General features: G+C 43.8%; 1 protein-coding gene across 3 annotated transcripts in view; it reads right to left on the reverse strand.

Moving 5' to 3' along the window:
* LOC306943428 (voltage-gated potassium channel subunit beta-2-like) overlaps nt 1-22,841 on the reverse strand; it is a gene marked incomplete at its 5' end in the record, with an annotated part of 118,302 nt that overhangs the window by 71,141 nt on the left and 24,320 nt on the right. For 2 of the 3 annotated variants that reach the window (XM_079529743.1, XM_079529742.1), the window contains one exon: nt 8,380-8,992. In XM_079529743.1, the coding sequence (XP_079385869.1) occupies nt 8,380-8,834 (455 nt within the window). Of the gene's footprint in view, nt 1-8,379; nt 8,993-16,502; nt 16,545-18,930; nt 19,070-22,841 lie in introns of those variants that run through there. The other variant, XM_079529746.1, reaches the window with a different exon arrangement.

Consider the following 22,841-nt stretch of genomic DNA (forward strand, 5'->3'; position numbering starts at 1 on the left):
CACGGAGCTGGGACTGGCACAGGCCATCCACAGTCCCGTCTCCCAGTCACGGAGCTGGGACTGGCACAGGCCATCCACAGTCCCGTCTCCCAGTCACGGAGCTGGGACTGGCACAGACCATCCACAGTCCCATCTCCCAGTCACGGAGCTGGGACTGACAGACGCGGCGAGGAGCAGCACGTTCATATCCACAAAGCTAGAAGCCAGAAGTGTTGCCAGTATAACTCTATGGCAGAAACAAGCAACCAGGTCTAGACAAAGTTTGAGCCACAAACACATGTCCTCGCTCTCTCTCTTCTCCTCCTTTTGCATAAATTAAATAGGCCTATTCATGATTCTACTCATACAGAAGTAGCCTATGTTAGTTTGTTTTATGGAAACAGTTGTTTGTGTTGAATGTACTAATTGCACATAATTATTCAAAAGAGAGAAAATGGGCAAGCCATAAAATAATGCACATTGCACTTGTCTTTTCATACGTCATGTGGAAATAAGGCAAATAAAAAGTATCATTAATGTTGTCATTTTATCAACTGGCCCCTGGCCCCTTGCCATTTTCATAATGTGGCCCACATTACACTATTTGAGTATCCCTGCTATAGCTGGCCCCCGTAATGGGTCTGTTTTTTATGTCACAGAATTCCACAGATGATCAGGCCTTTGTCAAAATGCCAAGTGGAAACCCCTGCATGTTGACCAGGACATAAATATTGACGTGGTTGAAGTGGTTGGCAGGTTTGTCGGTGCATGTATTTTTCGGCCATTGGTCCTTCAACATAAAGGAGAGGAGGATGGCATTTTGAAACGACCTTCATCTCATTCAGCTCATTCACATTTTGTTTGCTTTATTATTTTACTGTTTAAGCAGAGTTCTATATGGAGGCTAATGGAACAAATACAAGGACCTCATCAAACTACAGCAACAGCATTGATTATTGGGCAGAACAGAGACGACAATGTGGTGATTTATGTGTGTGTGCGTACGTACACACACACAGGTGCGCACAATGTTACATTGATTAAATACCGGTAGTTGTAATGCTAACCGCCGTTGTCTACTTTATCTGATAATGTTTAGAGTTTAACCCATTTAGACCTGAGGACGCATCGGTGTCACCTTAGCTTTTAACCACTTTAACCACTATTTGAAACTTTAGCTGTTGAAAAATAGCTCATAGCGCTGCACTCGGTACCCCGCTACAAGCTTGTAGATCTGCTATTTTTGAAAAAAAGACTGCAATCAGGAAGCTATACAAATCAAAACTCAGTTGAATTTGTCAACATACTGTAGCTTGTCAACACTGTAGCTTGTCATTCCATGATGAAATAAGACTTAATAGAATTCAATGATAGTTCATCATTGAATTCTATGTGTATTCTAGTCCAGGGGTGGGCAACTTTGACGATGGAGAGGGCCACTATATATTTCCACACTCACTCCAGAGGGCCACGTTGCATATTATATTGTCGTAGCAAAAATAGCCGATCTACAAGCTCAAAGCGCGTCGCGTTGAGCTTGTTGATCTGCTATTTTTGCTATATTCGAATTGAAATCTTGAATATTTTTTTTGCTATTTTTGAATAGAGGGTATGCGTGTGACATCATCATCAAACCCGGAAGTTATGCAGGAATGCCTAATGAGTGGCAAAAAACGACTTTCTGGCCTTGACAGCCCATACACCAAACAGAAAAGTCCTATCTGATTGCATTAAACAACATTAAACAATGTTAAACTCACTTTTCCTGTTGCTTTGCCACTCGATTTGCCACTCGATGTGCCATTCACTTTAAGCATGCGCATACTCTCTATTGGAATCCTGAAAATTTACATTTTTATGTAATTTCAAATGCCTTTGAATTGAATTGAACAGCTGAAATCAATAATATATCAGTATTCTGATATTAACCTGAGGGCCGCATTGAGTGAAGGTGGGGGTCGCATGTGGCCCCCAGGCCGCCAGTTGCCCATGTATGTTCTAGTCTATCTCATTATTCTCATACAGAGAAACACTGTTGTTTTGCTCTCTTTGGTATTCCCTGTACGTGTCGAAGTAATTTGGGGCCATAATGATGGTATTCCCTGTACGTGTAGAAGTCATGGTACGTGTAGAAGTCATTTGGGGCCATAATGATGCACAACGCCTCACCCTTTATCCCTAAACTTCTTTGCCATTTTTTACTATTTAAAAAGAAACTTTTAAAAGTATTTCAAATAGCCGATCCACAAGCTCACAACGTGCCTATGTAGATCGGCTAGTTGAACAATTAAAACATTTTTTTTCAAAAATAGTACAAAATGACAACGAAGTTTAGAGATAAGGGGTAATAAGGCAAGTCTGTCGCTGTCCATCAGTGTTGGTGCTGAACCATTCACCGATCGATGCATGTACTGTACAGTGACATGCTGTCATTGCTTTGTCCAGTGTATCTTTGTCCAGTGTATCTTTGTCCAGTGTATCTTTGTCCAGTGTATCTTTGTCCAGTGTATCTTTGTCCAGTGTATCGCGACTGCGGCTAAACTGCTTGCTGGGCTCAGTGTCAGTATCAAGTTCAAGTTCAAGTTTATTTGAAAACATCATTGCATTACAAGAGGGACAAGAGACACAAGAGGACCGCTCTATTAAAAAACAACCAAAAAAACTAATACAAATACAACACTAACAAGGTTTCTATTACTTCTGGTAAAGCTTGTACGCTCTTGGGAGGAACGACATCTGGTGCCTTTTTGTGTGACTCACAGGTTGAGTGCGTGTCCTCCCATTCCGTAGTGAGTAGCGACTTGTATGTGTAGCTAGGCCCTGGATCATTGGACTGGTCCCTTCTCTCAGTAGTCTATTGAATTCCCTTAGAGTGGCCTCCTCTCTCCTCGCCTCCAGAGTGGGGAAGGAGTTAGTTGGTATCCCAATGATGCGGCAGCACCTTCTCTGCAGACATTCCAGTTCCTGTATCAAGTGTTTTGGGAGGCCGGCCCAGACAGGTGAAGCATTGCTTATATATCAGCTATCACCTATTTACAGTCGTGAATTTTAAGATCAGATGTACCCCTCGAGAGCGCTTGTGTGTGCAAAAGTACACCAGCGCCTTCATTTTCTCCGTAGGCTCAGACTTTTTGGTGTAAGTAGAAACATAATGCTGATCTTCTATAGAGCTAGTAGTATAGAGTCAATTCTAAGGTATGGTATCACCAGTTGGTTTGGAAACCTAACTGTAAAATACAAATCTGAGATTAGCCAAAATGGCAGGGAAGTTCATGGGTATGTCTACACCTCCGATCACCCCCCTGGTCATCTTTGAGCAGGCCACCATTGGACAGGTTAAGAAAATGGTGTCTGACCCCTCCCATGTACTATACCCTGAGCTAATGCCATCAGGTAGGAGGTACGAGGTCCATGCGTGCAAGTATAATAGGTAAAAGCATTCCTTTGTCCCTCTGTCAATCACACTCCTTAACAGAGTCCTTGCAGAGGGCAGACAGGGTAGGGGCCGAAGGTTTTGAGGTGATGTTCTTCCCCTCTTTTGCACTAGGTATGGTGGTGTGTGGTATTTTAATGTTGTATGGGTCACTGTGTGCCTTTGTTTGTCTTGTATATTTGTATATTGTATTGTATTGTATTGTATTGTATTGTATTGTATTGTATTGTATTGTATTGTATTGTATTGTATTGTATATTGTTTTGTATTGTACTGTATTGTATTGTATCTGTATGCTGCAGGGCGGGCCCTTGGGGTCCAAGACAAATTTCTCCCTCGGGAGACAAAATAAAGAAACCTTGAACCTTGAACCAAATAACACACAAATTGGTCCGTGACCCAAACATGGCCTCCGGCCCACTGTTTAGGAAACACCAACTCCTCCATAACACTTGAAATAGCTCCAGATGAATGGGGCCAGCTGTAGCATGTCTTGTTGTCGATTACCACATCACTATGCAGCTGATGACAGGGTTTTGGCATATAAATGACACTCACTATTGATGAGAGAAAGTAATTATAGCCTGTGGAGCGGGCAGACATTTTCACTGGAAGGCCAACAGACCACTTAAAGGCCGACTAAGTCAGCTGTGTCTTCAAACAATAGTGTTTTAGTAATTCAATAGCTTGCATGATCCGCTGCATGCGCACGGGCGATCCCTCACGGTAGAAAAGGGGCCACGCTCAGACGGACGGGTCACAAAAGATAAAGTACAGATGGATATTCTACACTGCGTTGTGGTCAAAACAGCAGCTGGCCTTGACCAATGGAGCATGGATGACTTATTGTGGTGACCTTGGGCAGCGGTGTGCTGCATGCGCAGTGCACCAGCAGCCTAACCTTCTTTAGTTTGTCATGGATAATGTGCGATAACTGTCACGGATAATGTGCTTTCATAATGATTTTGACATTGAAACACTTCATGTCCACTGACAGTCATTTCTGTTAATAGATAGATAGACCTTTGTTGACACCGAAGGGGAAATTTTGTTGTCATAACAGTGTTCATTTAGCAGCCTTACACTCCGTTGTGGGCTTATAGGTGTTTGTCTGGTGTTTGATTGAATGCATTTTTACACATGAGTCCCGTGACCACTTTTCCATTGCACCTTATGAGCGGTGCGTGATTATGAATCCCACCAACGTTCTAGGGTAGACCCGCCTCACCATGTGTCTGATTGGCTCCCGGGAAGGCATCGTTTTACTGAGGTTAGGCCGTTCGGGTTAGGTTTAGGGGGGTGAATACTTAGTTTAGACTAGTCATTGGTTAGACATGAGTTAAGGTTAGGTTTAGGTGTGCTGTCCCGTGGGGGGTTAGGTTTAGGGTGAGGGTTTGAGATAGGTTGTAGTTGTAGGACTAATGACTGGTCGCAAAAACGAGAACTGTCAATCACAACGACTACTGGCCAATCACAGCAGGGCTTTCCTAGAACTGCGGTGGGATAAATAATAACGCATGAGCGGTGGGGTTCATGTGGTGCCGGCCTGCGCGCACATACAGTATACTGGATATTATCCGTGTGACATTGTCAGGGATCTATGTAGCAGAGTGGCTCAGAGCCTCTGCCTTAAGATGCTGGACTTTCACGCAGGAGACCCGAGTTCGAATCCCGGGCGTTACATTGGTACTGTGACCCGGATCGGGTTTCCCCGTGGGAGGAGGTCAAAAGGGGGGTGAGTCAAAAAACATGCAGTAATCCTGGTCTCTAAACTGTCTCCCCCTGGCCAGCCGGGGCGCCTGATGGAGGGGAAAGGAACTGGTTGGAATAACGTGTTCCTTCCACGCCCTACGTCCAACCAGGGAAACTCCCCCCTGTCAGGTGTAAAGGAGCAACTTGGACACTCAGGCATGAAGGAAGCATGAGTTCAAGTCTGTTGCTCTCCCCATGTCCCCCATATGGGGACTAGGTTGGCGGAGGGTGTGTAGAGCCCAGGTTCACATTAGATAATTGACACAGGGGTGAAAAATGGGTTAAAAATTTTAAAAAAGGGGGGTGAGTGTAGCAGAGTGGCTCAGAGCCTCTGCCTGGTGGCCTCAAAAGTCTAATATCTCCCCCAGTCCATAGGGCTATCCCTTTGGTCTAGTGGTTAAGATGTTGGACTTTCACCCGGGAGACCTGAGTTCGAATCCCGGGCGTTACATCTATACTCTGTAGTACAACAGTGTATAGTAGCTCACAATGCAATGTGTCACTATTATGATGAAGTAGGCTAGAAATCAGGCTTTAAGTCACTTACACACCAGAGCCGTGAAAATCAATGAACACAATGTGAAAATACTCGCCGGAAATCAAAACTACAGTATGCATACAGTTGATAAGTCTTTTGTATTTTCCATCTGTGTGTCGTCTGTGTATAGTTAATCCCAGACATTGACAAGCACACTCCCAGCCAAGGACATTTTTAAATTGGCCTCATGGTGGAACTATTACAGCAGATGCAAACGGTTTCATGAGTCATGTGACAATGACCATCAAACCAAGGAAGCTTTGAGAAGGAAAGGAAATGGTCACGTGACTGGGCTGCGCCATGACACCGGAGCCAACTCACACCGGAAGTTCGATGAATACATGGCAGTGAATGGAGCCGGCTGGACCAGCTCATAACAAACATTATTTATGAACACAGAGTGCACAGTATATAATATTATTTGAGGATCTAAACAGCAGCAGTTATCGTTTCTGGCTCGGATGTATCGCGAGATTTGACTGACAGACAGGAAACGGTGGGAAGTCTCGCAATACTTGGTACGTTCAGAAAGGTGCTTTTTGCTCTTTAGATACCATACCTCTATAAAATTACACAGTGTACAGATCGAAAAGCAACACATGCAGACCATGAAAGTGTCATGGCGCAGCCCAGTCACGTGGCCATGTCCTTTCGTTCTCAAAGCTTCCTTGCATCAAACACTCACACAATTTGCCTGTAATTACCTTTAAAAATGTGTGATTTCTTCATTTTTTTTTACCAAAAAGCCATGATCATGAATGCAACATCCAATCATCCCCAAAATAGAGGATATGCACGTGACATCATCATCATACGCGGACGTTATGCGGGAACACCTACTGTGGCAAAAAAAAATACGTTAAACTCACTTTGCCACTCACTTTGCCTCTATAGAATGCACCTCAAAATCACTTTCACTTCTGCCCATGGGGGCTGACACAAATGCGAAAAGTTGTACAAACTCTATTTCCCCCCGCAGCTTCCTCAAGTCCTGAAGGCTGCACCCACTGACACAGCCCTGGGTAGGCAACCCAACCTGGGGACGATATGCACTCTGGGGAGCTCAGTTTTCTTGCTCATGGTGTGGAAGTAGAGATCGTAGAGTTGACTTTGTGCTGAATAAAAATGTCACCTTGTTGCTGCATAATATTTGCATTCTGTGACACAAACAAGTTTGAAAATATAGTTTCATCTGCCAAATTAATGGCACAAAAACAAATGCCCCCAGTGTACAAGGACCTTTAGAGTGGTAGGACATAGTGGTAATAATAATAATTATGAATTCATTCATTCATCATTAATAACTGACCATTTAAAAGCTGACTGTAGCCTATTAGTATACTATTCTTTGATCCGACTCCCTGCTGGAAAACAAGGATGTGTGCACGGCACGCGTGCCAAAATAAAGATGGTGGGACAGATGGAGTGACTGGGCAGACTAATGAGGCTGCATCCCAGCCGTGCCAAACACATGATGATGCTTGATGCAGGGCAGAAGAGGACAAACACTCTTTAGTTAATGGGTATTCTCGTCAAAAAACAGCATATGTTAGCAACCAGACAATGGAGAATAGCAGACATTTACAGGACATATAATATACTGTAAATGGCTGCTATTCTCTGCTATTCATTCATTCATGAAGAGCATTTACACTATATTATAGTGTAAATTCTCTTCACGAATGAATGAATGAATGATGTGTTCGGAAACAATAATCTCTCTCTTAACTTAAGATATTAATATGGTCTCCTGCTCCGAACAATAATGTCACAATATGCCGATCATTTGGTGGAGTGCACAGCTCATGTATAAGGCCGGGCATGAATCAAGTCTGTGGAACTTTCAACGCGGACATAAATAGGATTTATTGTGTGAGTTGGTGTCATAGACGCCACGTGGAATAAAATACTTTTTGAGTCTACAGTTACATGACATGTAATAGCCAAAGCCTTTTGATTATCAAATTACTGGGTTTACATTATCTTCATATATCGTGTAGCGTGGGCTATACTTGTGTATCATTATTAGGTGGATAACTAATTGTTGCTCTAAAAGGTCTAATACGTCATCGTCATCAACTAGTTGACTTCCCTTCTAAACTACTCTTAATACTCTTACCCCCCCCACACACACACACGCACACACGCGCACACACACACACACACACACACACACACACACACACACACACACACACACACACACACAAAACTGCATTGAAAACCGTTATCGCATGCCATCTTAAGCTGACTCGGGTCACCTCTGCGTTACTCTGTTGTGCGGACAGGTATTGCATTTGATCCCCGAGGTATACTTGGGAGTTACGTGATACTAAGGTTACTGATCCTCAGGCTAAACACTTGCCATCTTTGACGTTGAGAGGTCAATCCTTCCTATATCCGACTGTACTCTACATGTCAGCCGAGTTATTTTTAGATGACATGTACTGTGTATAAGACTATGCAGTCGCATGACTCAGCGTCGCTAGGAATCTCTGCCATGGAACTCTTTAATGTACCACAGGGAGATGGTGTTTTAGAAGTGAGCCATCAGTTCTCACAAAGCGACTCCCCCCTCCCCCTCAAGCCATTTGCTGTTGGGGCCACCATCACCGTGAACCTCCAGCGCTGGGCCCGTGATGATGTCCTCAGCGCGGGTCACATCATAACATCTTACCTGTACCGCATGCCAGTGGCGTAGGACACGCACTCCCTCAGCGACACGTGGTTCATCTTGAGGAAGTCCTCCAGGTTCTTGAGCTGCGCCGCGGAGCGCACCTCCCGCAGCCTCTGGAACTCGGCCAGCTGGTTGCTGCGCCGCCGCTTCTCCTCCTGCTCCAGGGCCTGATCGGACAGGAAGCAGCTCAGGCCGCTGCGCACGCTCTCGCTCATGGACGACAGGGACAGCATCTTCCCCCCGGAGCCGCCGCCGCCGCCGCCACCGCTGCTGACGCTGCTGGTTCGCCGCATGGGCCCGCCGTCTCGGGCCCCGGGCGGGCCCCCTCCGCCGCCCCCGCCTCCGGGCTTGGGCATCTGGTGGTTGTCAACAGGATGGGATGCAACGCTCATTTGGCGGCTGAGGCTGCGTCCCGCACCTGGCCGCACCTCGGACACGCTTTGTGTCGCAAACATGCCTCGGGGGGTTCGTGTCAAGTGCAGCCGGGGCCCACGGGTCAAGCAGGTGCCACAGGGTGTGTGGAGGTGAAGGTGGTGGGGGTCAAACAAGGGGTCGTCAAAGACGCACAAATAAGACGCACAGAAAAACTGACTGAACGGGAGCTGGTGCCACACCACTGGTATTGTACAGCCTGAGGCGAGTGGGACAGAGCCACGGGGCTTTAAATAGCACCTGTTCCATGTGGGAGGGGGGTCGGGTTGGTTGGCCAACAGGACAATCCTGCCCCCCCCATCATCAGCCCCATGCATCCCGGCCTGTAGTGTAATCAGAGCCACCACCGACCATCCCCCACAACCACTGCTTCGTACACATCTATTATTTGAACACAAGCACAATGGCTCCTTGAAAAAAAGAAAACTTTTTATGGGTGAGTTTTCAAGTCGGTGATGAAAGAAGTGTCCCTGTTGTGCATGTGGTCAAGGTGTTCCCTGCTGTGAGATCGCTGTGCGCACACACACACACACACACACACACACACACACACACACACACACACACACACACACACACACAGTACCTTGGCAGTGTTGGTGATATTGTGGCATGCGGGAGGCATGATAAAATGTGGGCAGAGATAAGACTCTCTGTACCACCTTGGATTGCTGTTGAGATGAGTGACATTATTTCTCCAGAACTGGCTGTCTCCCAATCTGCTAAAGCTGGCCTGCTATGTTGGGGTCTTTAAGTAGTATCATGTATAATGAATACACTAATAATGATGTTTGCTGGACTGTATTGTCTATGTCTGTCTATTTGCTGTGACGTATTTCATACGATGGAAAAATCTACAGTTGTAATAAGTATGAATTTCGAAACAAGCTAACCGGAGCTCACATTCACACTTGTCCACACTTTCTTCAGTATTGTCTCCAAACAAATTTCACCTGTTCTGATGTAGTACAGCTACCTAAAGGTTACGTGCACCAAAGTATTAATGTCAGACATAATGATGCTTCAATTTCCACGGCCAAAGTCCACAGCCTTTGCCAAGCATATAATCTATCTTATATTAGCTTTACTAGACCAGCACCCTTCGGGCGACCCCAACATAGTTTGTTATTTTAAATGGGCAAGTGATATCTTTCTCAGCGTTGAATATAGGGCTTGTTACTATAATGTGTCCCATGCATATATTCGGTATATGCAGTAGAAATTGACTCACCAAGAGTCCATGCTCTGTGACAAACAGGACATGTTTGCGTGTTACCTCCTTATTCACTTGCATTGCACCTACAACACAATTTCTACACTTCAAAAGACCCATCCAATACCTTGACATGGTTGAGCCCATTTTTCGCCCCAAGCAATGAATAAAACTGAGCTGGCATACAAAAATGGCACATGTTGACATGGTCCGTGACATGTGCTGTTTTTCATGCTGTTTTCTAGTAAGTGTTTTACTTTTCTGTTGTATTCCTGTGATTTTGAAGTATACACTGACACCACGGCGCGTAATCAGCGCCTCAAACTGTGAATCCGCCCCAGGTGAAAGGAGTTGGCCTCATTAGGCCCACTGGCAGAGCCTGACCAGAGCCTTTTGTGGTGGTTCTGGAGAACCGTGGGTCCGACCGACTCGATACCTGGCACTGCACTCCCTGTGGGGGTGTGGAACGCATGTGTCGGTGGGTCAAACGGTTCGGTGGGTGTCGGTGGGTCAAACGGTTCTCGAGTTACGTGCATTACAACCGTACACACACGTACGTACGCACGCACGCACGCACGCACGCACGCACGCACGCAGAGACGTGGTGCATTTATAGTAGGATTTTCGCTAGAAACAGACTATCATATATGAGTGACTGACTGTCACAAACGATACAGAGACAACTCCCCGACAATAACGCAGAGACAGCTTGTTTATTTTTGGACCACAATGCTTATATGAAACGATTTTAAGATGACCCCATGTTATTCTCCATAGAGAAATTACTTCCGTGAACCAGGGGAATCGAGGGTATGAGCGAGTGACGTCAGGACTTCGGCGCTCTATACCGTTTATTTTTATTATTTTTTTATTAAACCTCCAGCACTCTGCACCTCTCTGTCCTGCATTTGGGTCCTACCCTCTTGATTCACACGTGACACGTTTATTTCACTCAGGTCAAAAGACTTTCTGGATCTAATCTAATATTAGAGTATACAGAACTTCAGACTTGAAACATGGTATATGTAAGTTTGTAGCTTGTTCAGTGCAAGTGAATGGGGAAATAAAATGCAAACTCCTGTTCGTCACAGAGGCTTAATTTTGTTGAGTTCATTTCTATACAGTATGTATACAGTATTGAATATATTGGTAATTGGATATCACTGGTGGAAGAAGTACATCAATAACAACATATACGTAAGTCCTGTATTAATCTTTTTACTTGAGTAAAAGTACAAAATGATTGTCCTCAAAATATACGTAATGTACCAAATGATGATGATGATGAAGGTACCAATTACATTTTAGAATTATGTCAAACTTGTTCAAAAGTAGCTATCAGCTATTGTCAAATTAAATAGGGCTTAAGTTGTCGATGCATGTACTGTATGTGATAATAATCTACAAACTAGTAACTAGGGTTTTCAAATAATTGTAGTGGAGTAAAAAGTATTGAAAAATGGAAGTATCTCAAAATTGTACTCAAGCAAAGTATTTAGTACTTGAATAAATGTACTTAAGTTACTTTCCACCGCTGTAGATATCAAGACCTATGTCCTATATTCAACGCCGCAGCAGCAACCACCGGGAGATGCCACACTACTCAATATTTCAACAGCCTCTTTCCCCATCCTGACGCCTAACATGGAACACATCGTCTGTCGTGTTTCCACTGCGGCCAAAACAGTATCTTGAAAATCAGACAAAGAAGGGTGGAGAAGAGAACCACATCCCCGTCATCTTGACCATACAAGCACCCCACGCCCCCCCATGAGGTTATACTGGGGTCTTCAGAGGACAACGACCTGCATTTAGTTCCATACACTATAGCTATAGCAGATGCGGGGCGGCATATCCATGCAACATCTGTCCACTCATGTCTCTCTTCATCCATCCATCCATCCATCCATCTATCCATCCGTCCGTCAACATGTTCTGCTCCCTCCAGCACTTACCCGGATGCCGGCGGCCCGGGCGATGTAGGGGTTCGAGCACACGGCGGTGCTGCTCATGTTGTCGGCTGGCGGCGGCCAGATGTAGATGTACAGAAGCTGCACAGTGTTCTGTGGAGCCCAGCCTAAGAAGGACTGGTGCTGCCTCTGAGTCTGAACCACTAAGAGCCCAGGATGGAGTTATAACGTTGCTCTCCACCCCCCAACACACACACACACACACACACACACACACACACACACACAACTTGGTGACATGGCACACACACGAAGCCCTATCTACCCCCATCTACGCCGCAAAGCCCAGCAAATAATCCCTCAAGTTTAAATTATTTAGCTGCATGTTGGCACTAAAAGCCTTGGATTGTCTGAAGCAGCAAATAGAATGCTAAAAGCCCGCCACAGTGCTCGTTCCTTGGTCAGCGTGTGTGTGTGTAATACACAGACTCACTTGCTGTGTGTGTGTGTTGTTCTGTACAAAGAGCTATCTATGTCCCTCTGTCACATTACTTCCATGCCATTGAGGAACACATCCAGAACCATGAAACCAACATCATAAACATAATTATTTTAGGATATTTAAATGTATGTACTCTGCACTTTCCCAGTGATCTCAGTATGTGTTGTTTTTATTTTTCACAATTGGACTTCTCTTTCATACTACCAAACATAATAATGTCAAGGCCAGAAAAGTAGTTTTTTGCCACTCAGTAGGTGTTCCCGCATAACTTCCGGGTATGATGATGATGTCACGCGCAATCGCGCATACCCTCTATTGTCAAGGAATGGCATCCACATTTTTTGGAACTTATAGCTTGTGTATTCATTTCTGTTCTGTCCGTCATGACGAATTTGAGCATCTCGTTGAGCCAGCTCTTGAAAGTTGGAGACTTCCAGTTTATCAGTGTACATTTTGTTGCAGCAACCATACCTGCCTTCTTTGGTGGGAAGGAAGGGCCCTTGTCTCATCAGAGCAATCAAATATTGCTAAACAGCAACTGGCTGAATATCCTTTCCTAGTTGTCTGGAGAACCAATTAAATACATTTACCCAGAAATTGTTTCATTACTGGACACTGCCAGAAATGATGTGACAGAGAACTCTCTGCAACACCACATATATCACACATAGGGGAGACATTGTACTAAGTTTAGATTTAGAGTAATGCAACCTGTGCAATACTTTAAATTGAATCAATCTATATCTAGAATTGATAGAGCAGATCTGAATACTAGACATAGACAGAGTTACGAAAACTCCGTTCACTTCATGGGGCAAATAGGGACAAGTCCTGGACCGGAAGTAGGCAGAAATGCATTGGACCCAGGCAACAGCCGAGCTTGAATGATCTTAAATCCCTTTATTTTAGATTGTTTTGTAGTAATCGTATACAACATAAACATTACAGAGACTTGATGTATTTCAAACTCCAGCTTGTCCCCTTTCAGGCTGCATGAACAGCGCCCGAGCGCTCGGTTTCTCCCTCAATATCATAACTTTTCTATTAGATGGCTCTGGACAGGCCCTCCTCCCACAACTCATCTGAAATTGGAACGCCCAGCTCCTCAGCCCACGCATCTCTAGGATGACCAGTGTCCACAGACGCCCCAAAGGCAGCAACAAAGCTGGAAACTAAATGTTTAGAATTTGGATGTATGAGAATTAAATCATAGAACCCATGGCCCTTGTGTTTGACTGTACATTCTGGGATGTGATCACTCACAAAGTGTCTAATTTGGAGGTAATAAAACAAAATGTGCTTGAGGAAGTTGAAATGTAGTCTGCAATTGAGCAAAAGAGGCCAGTTTCTTGTCTATGTAAAGATCTCCAATGCAGCTCAGACCCCTCCTCCGCCAATCTGGAAAAAACACCATGGTTTAAATAAAAGATTATGTGCTATAGGGGTGTATACAGAAACATTAGGCAGAGCAAAACCCTTTCTAATCTGGTTCAGAATCTTCAGGGAGTTCCTAATAACAAAATGATGATCTAACAGTTTACGTGAAGGCTGTACTAGTCTGGAGAGAAGCAGAGATGGGAGAGATGGGTTTGCCATGGATTCACTCTTTAACCAGAGGGGGGCGTCAGAGTAATGTTTAAATATTACATCCTTCTGTAAGTGAGTTTTGGAAATGCAAGGTTTTATCCGCCCATATAAATAAAGTAACAATCAAATCTATAGTTGTTTTTAAAAAAAAGACAAATGCAAAAAAAAGAAAACGGGGAGATTTTGGAACAGGTATGAAATCCTTGGCAGTGAGACCATCTTTATGGCATTGATGCGACCAATCATTGATAAAGGCAATAACTTCCAGTTTCTAATATTGCTTTTTAGCTTGTCTATCATGTCCAGGAAATTCAGTTTAAAAAGCAGTTTAGGATTCCTTGGGATCTTAAAGACCCAGATACAGTATGTGAAATGAGTTGTAACTAATTTAAATGGAAGATTCCAAAAAATGTCTGGCTCAAATTATCACTTAATATGGGAACAAATTCACTTTTATCCCAATTGCTTAGGTACAGTACTTGAGTAAACGTACTTTCCACCACTGCTCGTCCTCTCTCATGCGGGCGATGTGCATGAGTAGCAGCACGTGATGGAAGGTCGCTCCATAGCCACCGTTTCAGGGAGCACGTGCTCGTACGTCTATCCACCGCTTCAGGGAGCACGTGCTCGTACGTCTATATCGACACTAGACACGGCGTCCCAGAGGGCGCTCAGCCGTGCACTGACCAACTGTACGTCCATCTGCTCCGTGGTGAGCTGGTGTCATGTCAGGTAACTGTGCAAGGTGTCACGGCTGTTGCTGCATGGCCTTCTCATTGGCGGACACCCCCCCCCCCCTCCCCCACAGCAGTGTGGGCATGTTGCCCGTATCTGGTTTCTTACTGCACGCTACCGTGTCTAGAACGATGGAGATGACCACTGCTGTCCTTCTATAGGGGACCATCACTTTCTATTTTCATTCATACTTTCATTTTTCAACACAATCAGTGCCGGGATTTCTTTCAAAATAGCAGCTCGGGATGCTGCGCAGAGATGGCAGCTTTTACTCTGAAAGCCCTTCCGTTCCGTACAAAAACCGGGAGAAATAATGTTGCTTGCTTGCCTCGCTATGATTACGATAAAGTCGCTCGATAATAAATAAATGAAGAGCTTAGTATATCCATCTGGTCAAAACCACAGAGAGCTCCCTAGATTAGGAGATAAGAGCCTTTCTTTCTGAGCAGAGTATGGTGCAGAAGGAGAGGCCAACCCCCCCAAAAAAAATCTGAATATTTTTCTTTCGTTTGATATCAATGCGCTAGGACGTCAGTACACGTCCTCGCAATCCATCGGTTGGATTAGCTAGGACGGCTCCACACGTCCTACGGTGTAAATGGGTTAAGTAAGTAATTGAAAAATGACAATATAAGTCACCAGAACCAGAGACGTGTCTTTTTCAATGAGTCATACAGTAGTTAACAGTTTGAAGTTTAATGGGCTTATAAAGGAGGGGTGTGTGTCTGATCAAATGCATATCAATGAAAAGGGTTGCACTCATCAGTAATAAAACTTTCAGTGCGTTGGGAGTTGGGACACACTGACGCAGGCAGCAGGCTGGATAGCCCAAACGTCTGTGTTTTTGTGAAGCATATGGAAGAATAAAGGTCAACTCTGGTAAACCGGACAACCCTCCCATTAATCTAACCAGATAGCAACTGGCCTCTAGGCCCCTTTTAGAGCAGAATGGCATTTTAGCACAAGCGATATTCCACACTCCCCAAATCTCCCTCTGACAAATTAACGTTCACCATCTTGCAACAGTACTTAATCTATAATTTAGGGTAGACCCTTTTACGAGCACTGCCACTCCTTGAAATCTCTTCACTTACTCACTGATACGATTTTAATGGGTCCTCCAACTGTCTAATGTGTCACATTCTGTCACAATGAGGCATAGCAGCGAAGAGCTGAAGTCAGGGACGTGGTGGGCCCATAATTCAGCCTGGGAAGTGGAGTTGCGGAGGCCCTCTAGGCGCGCGGCCAAAGGCTGCGTGCCGACGAAACGAAACACCGACGAATCAAGGGCGTTTTAGGTCACTTTAGGTCCTACAGTGACCTAACAGGCTGAGCGGCTGCTGTGCACAACATTATTATGTCACAAAGCAACATGATTATATAGGCTGTTACCTTGTTAAAAGATAATTGTGTATCTTCAAAATTAAATATATGATTTCTTTTTTTTTTAATTAAAAGAAAATACAAAAACGGCTGGCCCCGACCGGCCTGGACTGGACCGGCCGTTCGGGAGTTGTCCCAAATTTCCCAATGGCCAGCACGTCTCTGGCTGAAGTATCCAGTGAAAGCAAGAGGTGTGTGTGTGTGTGTGTGTGTGTGTGTGTGTGTGTGTGTGTGTGTGTGTGTGTGTGTGTGTGTGTGTGTGTGTGTGTGTGTGTGTGTGTGTGTGTGTGTGTGTGTGTGTGTGTGTGTGTGTGTGTGTGTGTGTGTGTGTGTGTGTGTGTGTGTGTGCGTGCGTGCTCACCTATAGAATTGCACTTGTCTTTTGGGGCTGCCATACCGTGCACTGGGGATGCGAGAGAGAGAGATTTAAATGACATGACACCACATGAAAACATCTGTCCATAGCTCTCTCTAGTGGCTGCTACTTGTACTACACTGGTTCTGTGTTTCAATGATTTACAATTTAGGCATTTAGCAGACTTAATCCAGAGCGATTTACATTATGCAGGAACAAAAGACATGGTAAATACAATACATCAAATACATAAAAATAACCATCATGAATCATACGTATGCTAAGAACCTAACAGTGGAATATCTATAATGAACTATGCCTATATATAGTGCTATGTCTACATAAAATGCTATTGATGAGTGTCAGGGAATCAAATATACAGCTCCATTCACATGTCATTCCCCTTGATCATGTCATCCCTATTTCCTGTCATTCTCCATGCTACGGTCCAATAATGCAGATACTAAAAACGCCGGGACAACGCTCCACACGTCCCAAACTCTTCTCCCTTCTGGCTCCAAAACTATGGAATGCACTTCCCATCACAGTCAGAACTGCAGCCTCACTCCCAATCTTCCGCCGTAGTCTGAAAACCCACCTCTTCAAACTCCACCATGGCCCGTAGCACTTGCCCTAGCCTAGCCCCTTAGATAGCACATTATGTAGACTTAGATAGTATTTTAAACAGACGTATAGCTTGTTACGTAGACAGCTCTAGAATTGCACTTTATGTAGTCATAGCACTTTATAGTACACGTGTACACATGTATAATATATTATATAGTATAGTATGTATAGTTTACATAGATACTCCACTGTTACGTTCTTAGTTTACGCATGATTCATGATAACTACTTTTTATATATGTGATGCTTTTGTTATTGCTTAATGTAAGTCGCTCTGGATTAAGAGCGTCTGCTAAATGCCTAAATTGTAGATAATTCCTTAAAATAGTCTTCCACAGAGTCTCAAAGGAAGTTGTGGAGATCAATCTTCCATATCTCTTGCTCTCACAGACTTCTCAAGTGCCCTCTTCATTGTGTTTGTCTGTATTGTATTGGTTTCAAGTTCTTTTTTCAAAGGTTTTTAACTATTCTGCTGCACATTGAAGTCCATTACCACCAATGTGATGGAAAAAAATCAATAAAGGTGTTTGCACACTGGTGCGTTTTTTCAGCCAAATACCAGAGTGAATTTTGGAGGACCTAAAAGAAAATATCCATCTCACTTTATGGTCAATTACGTTTGCACACTGCCGCCAAATATTTAGCTGACAGATAGACTACTACTTTCGGATCCGCAACACGCAGCGGAAAAAACGTACCAGTCATTATAATGAGAAATCTTGTAAACTAAGCCGATTGAAACAACCTTTTCATTATTAAGCAGCAATATACAATTTTACTCTCTTTATACTTGCAGAATGTGGTTATTTCATATTGTTGTTCTGGTTTTTTTCTTTGTTTCTTCTCTATTATGACTAGGCTATATTGCAAATCTGCAAATTGTTGTAGTTTGTATGGAAAATAACTTTATTGGTGTGTCCCTTCTTCATTCACAAAGTTTGCACTTTTTGGGTCTTTGGCGGTTGATAAATAGCGCCCAAACTCCATTGACAGCGATCACGAAGATGGAGGGTCTCAGTCTCTCCCTAAATTATTGATAATGTTTGGAACATATTCATGTTCATGCTCCTGTTCGCTCGCCATCCCCACAGTGCCAGTTTGGCTTTGAATGCAACCATTTAATCTGCCAAATGAAACGCTGTTGCCATTCTCCCCTGAAGTGACAAGGCTGAGTTTGCTGAATATGTCACACAGGTAAGCAGCTTTTGTGATCCATTCCTCATCATCGTCATTGAAATGTGCTGCCAGCAGGGACAGTTTTTTTCCCCCTCTAAGAAATCTCTGCAGCAGTTCACATAAAGCAGCAGTTCACATAACTCAGTTCACATAACTCAGTTCAGTTCACATAACTCAGTTCAGTTCACATAACTCAAACTCAAACACTGGCCACTGGCCAGTGATCTCCTACTGGATAACCATCTGAGAAAGTGCAGCGTCCATTTCCTCACTAAGCTGATAAAAAAGACACATATTATGCGATTTAGACCTGAGGCCGATTCTAAAAACACGTTCTAAATGCTGACAAAGTATTCTGAAAAACGTTTTATTATTATGAACAAAAATGAATAAATAATAATAATGTTGCTATACTGTATGCAATAGGGGCGGATGAAGTCTGGCTGCGCCAGGCTAACTGTATATATAACAACAACTAAAATGAGTAAATATGACACAGATGCGTTCTGGTAGATTTTTGCTCAAGCTTTTACTCATGTGTCTGAAGTTACTGACTGTACTGTACTGTATATACAGTGTAAGTCTTGCTTTGTGAAGATCCTGTAGTGTGTAACCAACCAACTCCTGCTCACCTGTAGATCATGCCTGGGGAGGCATGTTGTCTGTGCGAGAGACGGCCTGGAGAGTCATTGGTGGGTTCAGGATACATGAGGCCTGGGAAGAAGTAGGCGGAAGCCAATGGAAGGAGGCGTGTTTTACTCTCTCACAGCTCTGTGGACAAAAACAGAGAATAAAACATAAAACATATGAAGCCTGCCGTCCCTTTACTTAGTATGTCATGTAGGCAAACATTCGAAGAGATTTGGTGTATAGTGAAATAAGGAGGGGGCCAAGTACAGACCCCTGAAAGACTGAGGAAGAATTATACTAATAATAAGGGGCCAAGCCCGATGGGAATATGGTCCCTTATTGTATTTGTATGTTTGTATGTAAAAAACATCACACCCGTGTGAACTGAGTGGTGCAAGGTCTTATATAGCCTGATCAGCTGTGGTCTGACGTAATGTCAGTGACCATAGTAACCATGCTCATTTTTTGGGTCCCACGTACAGGTACACACACGTACAGGTACACACATACATAGACACAAACATAGATACAGACAAAGCTGGTTGTTGGAGTGGTTTGCACCACTCAAAAACACAACGTTTAGTAGTATCTGTGGCCTACCTGACGAAGGCCACAGAGGCCGAAACGGTGTGTTTTTCTTACCCCGCCTTGGTAAATAATGTTTTTGGGGAGCTTTCAAAACGGTGTGCAGACTTATTCTTTCTTTTGCAGTCTGTTCTTTTTGTTCGAGCACCCGTTGAATTAGCCCGGGATGTGCGTGCACCTCCTGACCACTTTACATTTATTAGCTTTTACATTGTCTTGTCAAGATTCAATGTTTTACTTTAATGGAAATCTTCAATCTATCATATATGGCTCGGGATGTTACCTAATAAAAGCCATGAACACACAATAATGCAGACTTATTATAAGTGAATGAATCAAATGAAATTGCTCTCCCTCCAGGACCATGGATGCCTTCCAAGAGGGAGCGTGAACAACGATCTGGTGCCACCCATTTATAAAACAAATATGGGCAAATTCACCTTTCAAAGCACTGCTACCCAGGTGTGGAATGCCCTCCCCCCATCTCTCAAAACAAACAAATCTCTGGCTTCCTTCAAGACAGGCCTAAAAATTCACCTATCAGCAGGTCAAAGGGAGAGGAGGTGATCGCCCCAGCCTCTTTATACTAATAAACCCCTTCCGATTAACTTCAGCCCCAACCTATGCATACTGTATATTTCATGTTTAGAGGAAATTGATATGCTGTTATATCAACTGTTGTTACTGTGTTCAATTATTTTTCATGTCATGTGTGAGTGGATGGGACCCGAATGGAAACAAGGCCGCAAGGTCTTTCTTCGGTGTAATCCTTTTTCGGACAAAAAAAATGCCTGACTGTACATTGTGCTGTTTGCATTTATATGTTGCCTAATAAAATATTCAATCAATCAATCAATCAAAATCCACCTGAGCCTCCCAGCCATCCTCCCCGGGCCTGAAGCCCACCAAACACACCACCGTGGTGTTCCTGAAGACCCACAAGACGGGCAGCACCACCATACAGAACCTGCTGTTCCGCTTTGCCACAGCGCCACAACCTGACTGTGGCGCTCCCCATAAAGGAGTGTGGCCACCTGACTGTGGGGCTCCCCATAAAGGAGTGTGGCCACCTGTTCACACACCACCTTCAGGCACCCTGCCAGCCAACATCATCGCCAGTCACATGCGCTTCAACCACACTGAGGTGCTGAACATTAAACTGTGCTTTCGTCTGAGCCACGCGTGCATGCAGGCATACTTTTGACATGTGGAAGTAGAGTATTGTCATTATTTTAAGTTTGTGTCAGTCAATGATACAAACATTTACAAACATTATTGCTGTCCATTGTAAACGTTGTGTGGGCACGTCAGCCATGGGTCATCCAAATCAAAAGGCCCTTTTGGTACTTAGTACACTCTTTGAGTTACAGACCTGTGAAGGTCCATTTGCTTTCTGTCAGTCATTTAGCTGAAGACCCCGCGGAATCCGACTGAGGACCCGTCTTATCGCTGCTTGCAGCTATATTATTGTTTTTATGGTTATTTATATCTAACTTTTCTATTTAACCATCACGTATAGAACTTTAAAAATCATACCAACATTATGATATCATATGATATAATATTTTGCAGCTTGTAGGAGCCAAGATGTCTCTGGGCCTGAAAGCTATTGTTTTGGTACAGCCTGTCGTGTTATGGTTCAGCTCGTCCTTGTAGCAGCTACAGTAACTCATATATTATTCAGCTTTTACAATTCCAAACATGCAAACATGACCTACTTTTATTACTTCAGTCTATTTTATCAGTTAAATGACTAGTATTAAAATGTTATTGTCTTTTTTATGACCAATCTATTTGTTTAGTTCATAAAGTTAACATAAGTATAACTAAATTAATTTGAAATGTAATACTGTAAAAATGTTACTTTTCAGGATTTTCCAATTCAAAAATAGCTTAGAGATAGGGTGAGAAGTTCAGTCACACGAGAACCGCTGCTCCTTTGCCTGGAAAGGAGCCAGCTTAGGTGGTTCGGGCATCTGGTTAGGATGCCTCTCAGGCGTCTCCCTATAGGGAGGTCCTCGACGCACGTCCCACTGGGAGGAGACCCCAGGGCAGACCAAGGCGCAGTTGGAGGAAACACATCGACTCACTGGCCTTGGAACGTCTCAGAATCCCCCAGGAGGAGGTCACTAATGTTGCTCTGGAGAGGGAAGTCTGGAGCACTCTGGTGGAGCTGTTGCCCCCGTGACCCGACTACGGATAAGCGGTTGAAGATGGATGGATGGATGGATGGATGGATGGATGGTGTGGTATACAAAAACACAAAAATCCGCGATATTTCCGGCAGAGCAGACCTCTCATTCTGTGGACCCTAATGACCAAGTGAATAGAAAAAACACAAATTAAAAGTATCTCTCTCAAATCTTTGGTGCTGGCCCCCCAGGTAAGAGAGAGTGTGCTGTGTGACAGCCCACATCACAGCAAGGCAACCACACACACAGGCTGTTTGTCCCAAAAATAGGATATTTTAGCATCCCCAAATGCCTAGTCTTACAGACACCTCTTAGCGTTAGCGGTATATTAATTATGTGAGAACAATCATGGCGGTATGTGAAAACGACTCTCTGAAATGTATGTTAATTTATTTCCAAACAGTTGCGATTGTTGTGAATGTGACAGTTGCACATTGCTCATGTGAATGAGCAATGGGCATCACAACCGATGTTATGTTCTAACATACAGTATTATATATTCAGTATATATTACTGTATATAAAAGGATTTATTTGCTAATTATGTGCAATTGAAAGCAGGCCAGTCATTAGGGCACACCCAGTCTCCAGCACCACAGGCAACTTCATTAGGTAGTGACACAGATGCTATCTCTAACAACCATTTCCACATCAATCTCCTAGGCGGGCCTAGGCCATGCTCTGTTTGGGATACTGTATATAGCCTATTCAATATGTCAAAATACAAAATGTCAAGTTAGTTATTTACAAAACAAACATTTCTTCATCGCTTTACTGTAAACAAAACGGGGGGATGGGTTATTAGACTCTTCTAATCACTCATTCACTGGAGGACGTCCTTCACAATTCAAAAGTAAAGAGCTTGTTTATGAAACATTGTGACGGTATGTAATGCCTGTACTTCACTTTCTCTAAATTAAACGTTCATAAAGGTTTTGATAACGAACCTGCCTTAAATCCTACAGTAAAACCTACACAGGAAACACAGAAAACATGAACCTCACGACTCTCAGTGTACTTACAAAACATAGCCAACAGATGGAGCCAGTCTGCAAGGGTACCACTAAGTATCTTCAACCTATTTTAATCCAGTTTTGTTGTGCAGTGCACTCAAGTCTATTTTCCGGCTTGACTTGA

Source organism: Electrona antarctica, assembly GCF_951216825.1.
Source record: "Electrona antarctica genome assembly, chromosome: 2".
Taxonomy (NCBI): Eukaryota; Metazoa; Chordata; class Actinopteri; order Myctophiformes; family Myctophidae; genus Electrona; species Electrona antarctica.